This window comes from Pecten maximus, unplaced genomic scaffold, assembly GCF_902652985.1.
Source record: "Pecten maximus unplaced genomic scaffold, xPecMax1.1, whole genome shotgun sequence".
Lineage (NCBI taxonomy): Eukaryota > Metazoa > Mollusca > Bivalvia > Pectinida > Pectinidae > Pecten > Pecten maximus.
In genome coordinates, this window is record NW_022981591.1 from 3,531 (window position 1) to 10,405 (window position 6,875).

The window sequence follows — 6,875 nt, forward strand, 5'->3', positions numbered from 1 at the left end:
TTATGGCATCGGTATTCTGGGATGCGAATGGTATTCTGCTTATAGAGTATCTCTAAAAGGGACAAACAATCAAGGTCATATACTGCGCATCACTTCTGAAGTAGCTACTGGAAAAAATTAATTTCCCGAAAATGTTTAAACGGCGCAGAAAGTTCCCTACAGGTGTGTTAATCTATCTGGATAATGCTCCTGTTCACAAGTCTGTTATTGCCAAGGCTGCCATTCACGATTGTGGCTTTGTTATTGCCATGGCTGCCACTCACGATTGTGGCTTTGTTATTGCCATGGCTGCCATTCATGATTGTGGCTTTGTTATTGCCATGGCTGCCATTCACGATTGTGGCTTTTGTTATTGCCATGGCTGCCACTCACGATTGTGGCTTTGTTATTGCCATGGCTGCCATTCACGATTGTGGCTTTGTTATTGCCATGGCTGCCATTCACGATTGTGGCTTTAAATTGATTGAACATCCGCCTTATTCACCTGATCTCGCTCCATAAGACTTTCATCTATTTCCAAAACTGAAAACAGCTACTTCAGACACCCGCTTTCAGTCCAATGATGACGTCATGTATGCAGTGGATGGTTCTTTCTGAACAGCCAAGAAAAGGAGTTCTATAAAAGTGGCATTGAGCCCCTTAAACACCACTTGCAAAAGTGTATAGATACAAAAGGGGATTATGTTGAAAAATAATACAATATTACCTGAGATCAACCACGGACGGAGAACGAATGTCTCTCTGACATTGTTACCTGTGTGTTGCGATTTTGTAGATTTAGACATGATTTATGTATGATTTATCACCTGAATATGTTCACGATATATATTTTCAATTAACATAATTACCAAACTTACAATGTATTACAGATTAGAAGTCATGACTTCCATGGTATACGTTTTGTGCAAATATGTTTCTCGTAAAATATGCTAATCAATTTTGTATATCTAGAAATACCAAAAATCCGCCCTGTAAGAAGCCCTACGTCCTTCCGTCGGGCTTTTTGTCCGACCGTGCTTCCACTTTCATTTAGGTCTGGCTACGCGCCTAGTTCGGATATCTCACAACTTCCACAATGTAGAATTATTATAATTTCGTAATTATAAACTTGACAACTGCATTGTTCCAAGGGTCAAGTTCTTAGTGCACTTGATGAACTTTGTGTAATCAAGTGACCCTTGTGTTGTTATTATTCGGGAATCAATGTTGATCCAGTTATCAATCAAATTATATAACATGTCTTCATATTATATAAGATATCTGATATACTTTTCTTAACAAGACATCTTATATATCATCAAGAAAATTAAATGAGAGACAATTGTATCTTATAAAAGATTTAGTTGTTTTGATTACTAAGTATATATATATAAATACGTACGAACCCCTGTGGTCTGAGTCTCTGACTGAAATGAGTCGGACTTTCATATCAATTGTAACGAGCCCCTGTGGTCCGAGTCTCTGACTGAAATGAGTCGGACTTTCCATATCAATTGTAACGAACCCCTGTGGTCCGAGTCTCTGACTGAAAGGAGTCGGACTTTCCATATCAATTGTAACGAACCCCTGTGGTCCGAGTCTCTGTATGAAATGAGTCGGACTTTCCATATCAATTGTAACGAACTCCTGCATGTGGTGTCTTTACCGGAGGAACAGAATAACACAACTGTATATTCAATGGCGGCAACTTAGAACTATTTATTTCCACAAAACATATCGCTACGCCAGGCGAGACTAAATGGGATCCGGACACTTATATAGTTCCGGAATGAATACACTACATATCCTCCCTGCTAATTATGAAGTTATAATAACAATTACTAATATTGACAAGATCACTTGGACATCATTTAACTAATGCATCAATGTTGATACATACAAGAGCCATGTCTCTGTTTAAATTGTCCTTCACAATAAAATTCACTGAAGCCTATTGTAGACTTGTTTTCACTTTCAAGACTAGCATCATTTTGTCCAATCATTGCAAAATTCTATAAAAACCTATAGTAGTATTTGACTGTTTTAGATATAATCAGCGAATACACATTTAAACACTTATAACTGTGAACTGTAACTTGTAGCTGTAACAACTAACTCAACATAACACATCTGCTTGATGTTCTATCAATACAAACTTGTTATTTAACAAAAATTTTGGAACCGACATGGTTCCTATGATACACACAGGGATTATTGTGCCCCTGACACAGTGTGTTCATAGAAATTACTAGAAATGTCTGCAAACACTCAAACAGAAAACTAGGTCGTAACAAAGTCTTGAAGCTTCTTTGGTGGAACGATGTTGCGACGTGGATAACGCCGCTTCGGCGTCAACATATTCTCTGGCGTCGGACAAGGCTCAATGACAGAAGACGGTGAACTGACTTCACTTGACGACTCTTGACACATTGTTGATGGTACTGACGACACACTGTTGTCGATGACTCTTGACTTGTTACTGACTGTATTTTCCAGTAAGACTGTTGGAGAGTTGGGTGTAACATCTCCTTTAACAGGTAAGTTGACTTCTGATGGTTTCTCGACCACCTCTGTAGCACGAAGCTGGTCCAAATGTCTACGCCAAAATACACCTGGTGCAATTTCAACTTTGTACGAGACCGGGCCCGTCTTCTCTGCAACCTTGCCATAAATCCATTTCTGTGAACCACGATAGTCACGTATAGATACCGGCTCTCCAACAGAGAATGATCTACAAGGAACCTGTCGCTTGGATTCTTGTTTCCAGCGGTGTTCATCAACCCATCGTCTTATATCCGGTTTGATCAAATCAAGCCGCGACGGTAAGTTACGTCCAATGAAGAGCTTTGCTGGGGTCTCATTCGTGGTCATATGTTTACTGTTTCTATATGCCAATAGAAAGTTGGCCAGCCTTTTCTGTACTGAACCAGAGTCCTTCTTGCTTGCTTTCATTGCACCTTTGAAAGACTGGACAAAACGCTCCGCGAGACCGTTAGTGCTTGGATGATATGGAGCTGATGTTGTGTGTTTAATTCCATTACACCTCATGAAATTGGAAAAATGTTCCGATACGAACTGGGGGCCATTATCGCTCACTACCTGAGCTGGGACTCCGTTTCTGCTGAATATCTCTCGCATCACCTCCACAGTTTTCTCTGCTGTGGTCGTTTTCATCGGAACCACTTCAGGCCATTTTGAATGGGCATCGACTGCCACAAAAAACATCATGTCGAGGAATGGGCCTGCAAAATCTATATGAATACGCTGCCAGGGAATGGACGGCCATTCCCATGGGTGAATAGGTGCGGCGGGTGGCGCATGCTTGACCTCCTGGCATCCTGTACAAGATTTACAAACGTGTTCAATGTCTGTGTCAATGCCCGGCCACCAGACATAGCTTCGTGCTAAGCCTTTCATCTTTACCACGCCGACATGTCCTTCATGTAACTCGTCTAGCACTCTTTGCCTGAGTGCACTGGGGACAATAACACGTATACCCCAAAACAGACAGTTCTGATGAATGCTTATTTCCACACGCTTGTTGTAGAATATGCCTAAGCATTTATCTTCACCCTCGATCCACCCTCGCTGTACAGTGGTGTACACTTTTGACAGGGTTGGGTCTTTTAAAGTTTCTCGTGAGATTTCCTTGCTAGTTACCGGGAGAGTGTCCATATGAGACACTATGAACGTCTCGACAGTGTCTCCTTCTGTCTCCTGCTTAGAGACCAAGGGTAATCGCGACAAACAATCTGCATTTGCATGTCTTGTTGTACTCTTGTACTTGATGTCATATTGGAATCCTGCCAAAAATAGGGCATAGCGTTGAAGTCTAGCTGCAGTTGTCATTGGGATCCCCTTCTCTGGGTGAAATATAGACGTCAACGGCTGATGATCCGTCAGTAAAATGAACAGACGCCCATACAGATACTGGTAGAATTTCTTTACTCCCCAAACTATCCCAAGTGCCTCTTTGTCTATTTGAGAATAATTGCGTTCCGATTTTGAGAGAGAACGCGACGCAAAGGCTATTGGCCTTTCAGATCCATCCTCCATCATGTGCGATAGCACAGCGCCCAAACCATAGGGAGATGCGTCTGTCGCTAGCTGTACCTTTTTCGAAGGGTCAAAATGAGTCAGTACTTGCTCAGATGCCACGACTTCCTTCACACGTCGGAATGCTGCGTCACACTCCTTAGACCATACCCACTTCCGGTCGGCCTCTAGTAGCTGGTTGAGAGGGTTTACAATCGATGACAAGTTCTGAATGAACTTAGCATAATAGTTCACAAGTCCAAGGAAAGACTTGAGTTGACTTACATTTTCTGGGCAGGGTGCTTTTACCACAGCTTCTACCTTACTAGGCGTCTTGTGCAGGCCATCTTTGTCGATGGTGTGTCCACAAAATTCAATGGAGCCTTTGAAGAACTCGCATTTGTCCTTATTTACACGTAACCCGTAACGGTCCAACCGCTGAAGTACAGTTTCAAGATTTTCCAGATGTTCCTCATCAGTCGTGCCTGTAACGATCATGTCGTCGAGAATGCATTGTACGCGTGGCACGCCTTGTAAAACTTGATCAATGGACCTTTGCCATATTGCTGGAGCAGATGATATACCGAATACTAGTCGGTTATACCGAAATAAGCCACGGTGTGTGTTGATTGTCAGGTAAGGTTGGTCCTCTTCGCGTACAACCATTTGTAGATAGGCATTTTTTAGATCTATCTTCGTGAAATGTTGACCTCCAGCAAGTGTGGCGAAGATGTCATCGATCCTTGGTAAGGGATACTGGTCGACGTCAAGAACTTGGTTAACCGTGACCTTGAAATCACCGCATATGCGTACGCTGCCGTCCCGCTTTGGAATAGGAACTATGGGTGTGGCCCATTCTGAATGTTCAACTTTGGTCAAAATGCCCGCTTCGACCAGTCGGTTGAGCTCCGCGTCAACTTTTTCCTTCAAGGCGAAAGGAACAGTACGCGCTTTACAGAATTTTGGGTTAGCACCTTCCTTTACCTTTATTCTGGCAGTAATGTCCTTCAGGGTACCAAGCTCATCCTTGAACACTTCTGGATATTTCTCAAGCTGTTGAGCTACACTAAGTGTTTGTTTCGAACCACTTGTAACCGTAACTGTCTTAATTTCATGCCAGTTCAGTTTTATACTGCGTAGCCAGTCTCTCCCAAACAAGGGAGGTCCTCCATGTTTCACCACGAACAATTCCAGACGTTTATGTTGAGTGTTTAGTCCAACTTGTACTTCAAAAACACCAAGTGGGCTCAGTTTTTCTCCAGAATATGTTTTAAGTGTCACTTTTGTTTCTCTAATATCACTCTTTCTCTTAGAGAAGTACCGGTCAAATGTTGATTGACTTATAATTGACACAGCTGACCCAGTGTCCAACTCCATGGCCAATTCAACATCATCAACCATAGGGTGTAACCAAATGGCATCAGAACCGCCAGATTCTCCTGAACGGCTCGAAATGTCAAATATCTCTAGTGAGCTGATCATCTCTGGTTCAGACCCACTGTCATCTTGAACTCTGTGTACTGGAGCACCCTTCTTCCATGGTTTACCAGACAAGCACGCTTTCTTTATATGTCCCTTTTTATTGCACTTATGACAAATGGCGTCTTTGAAATGGCAATCGTTGGGGTGGTGTGTGCCTTTACAACGATAACAAACCTTATTCTTGTCATGCTTGTTGGGAAATGAAGGTTTCTTGGTAGTTTGCTGTTGTACTTTCTCTTTCCGTATCTTATGTACTGGAGTCTTCACGTGTTGTCTCTGTAGCTCTACCGCATCCTTCGTGGCTGTTTCAAAGGCTATAGCGACCTCTAGTGCCTTCTGGTAAGTTAAATCAGATTCGGTTAATAACTTTTTCTGTATATGTTCTGCCTTCAACCCACAAACTAATCTGTCTCTCAATGTATCATTGAGTGTGTCTCCGAATGTACAATTCTCGCTCAGTTTCCTAAGGGCTGCATTATAATCCCTAATTGACTCTCCCTCACGTTGATCCCGTTTGTGAAACCGGTAACGTTCAGCTATTACAAGCGGTTTCGGCGAGTAATGATCTTGCAAAATTTTCGTCAAAACTGGGTATGTTTTGGTTGCCGGTAAATCTGGCGCGGTCAAATCACGCAGAAGTCCGTATGTCCTTCCGCCAATCAGACTGAGGAGAGCGGGGACTTGTTTTTCTTCTTTTATTGTATTAGCAATAAAATATTGGTCTAGCCGTTCTTTATAGGCTTCCCATCGTTCTATACTCTCATCGAAAGTGTCAATTCTGCCAACTTTACCCGTCATACTGGTTTATATTGATGTTGGGGAAATTCACAATTATCCGCACCGATACACGTGGTTTGAACAACGAAATCGACCCAGAACAAAAATACCTTCTACCAGGGGTCTCCTGCAAAATTGCGATGTCTAGATTACTTGATTATCTTATAAACAAGTCTCTTGTCCCATCTTACGTTTCCTGGATGGATTCAGACATCCTCGTCGCCAATATGTGGTGTCTTTACCGGAGGAACAGAATAACACAACTGTATATTCAATGGCGGCAACTTAGAACTATTTATTTCCACAAAACATATCGCTACGCCAGGCGAGACTAAATGGGATCCGGACACTTATATAGTTCCGGAATGAATACACTACACTGCACGGTCTGAATCTCTAACTAAAAGGAGTCGGATTTCACATATCAATTACGCTCTATTTCATGTAAATTGAAGATTGATCTATTTTATAATTATGAAAACGAAATTAATGAAAACTTTATTGAATAAAAGTGCAATACTAGGTACTAGATTTATTCATAACATTACCAAAACGGACCTATATTTCGGACAGTTGACATCATTATGAGCTGTCTGGCTTGT

At 42.0% G+C, this 6,875-nt stretch overlaps 1 protein-coding gene across 1 annotated transcript; it reads right to left on the reverse strand.

Moving 5' to 3' along the window:
- Positions 1-2,259: 2,259 nt before the first annotated feature.
- On the reverse strand, positions 2,260-6,294 carry LOC117320150 (uncharacterized protein K02A2.6-like). Its single transcript, XM_033874814.1, has one exon. It carries the CDS (start codon positions 6,292-6,294, stop codon positions 2,260-2,262), a length of 4,035 nt encoding a protein of 1,344 aa, XP_033730705.1.
- Between the last annotated feature and the right edge of the window lie 581 nt (positions 6,295-6,875).

Excerpts from the sequence above, each read along its gene's own strand:
- LOC117320150 (XM_033874814.1), bottom strand. The coding sequence starts at position 6,294 with ATGACGGGTAAAGTTGGCAGAATTGACACTTTCGATGAGAGTATAGAA.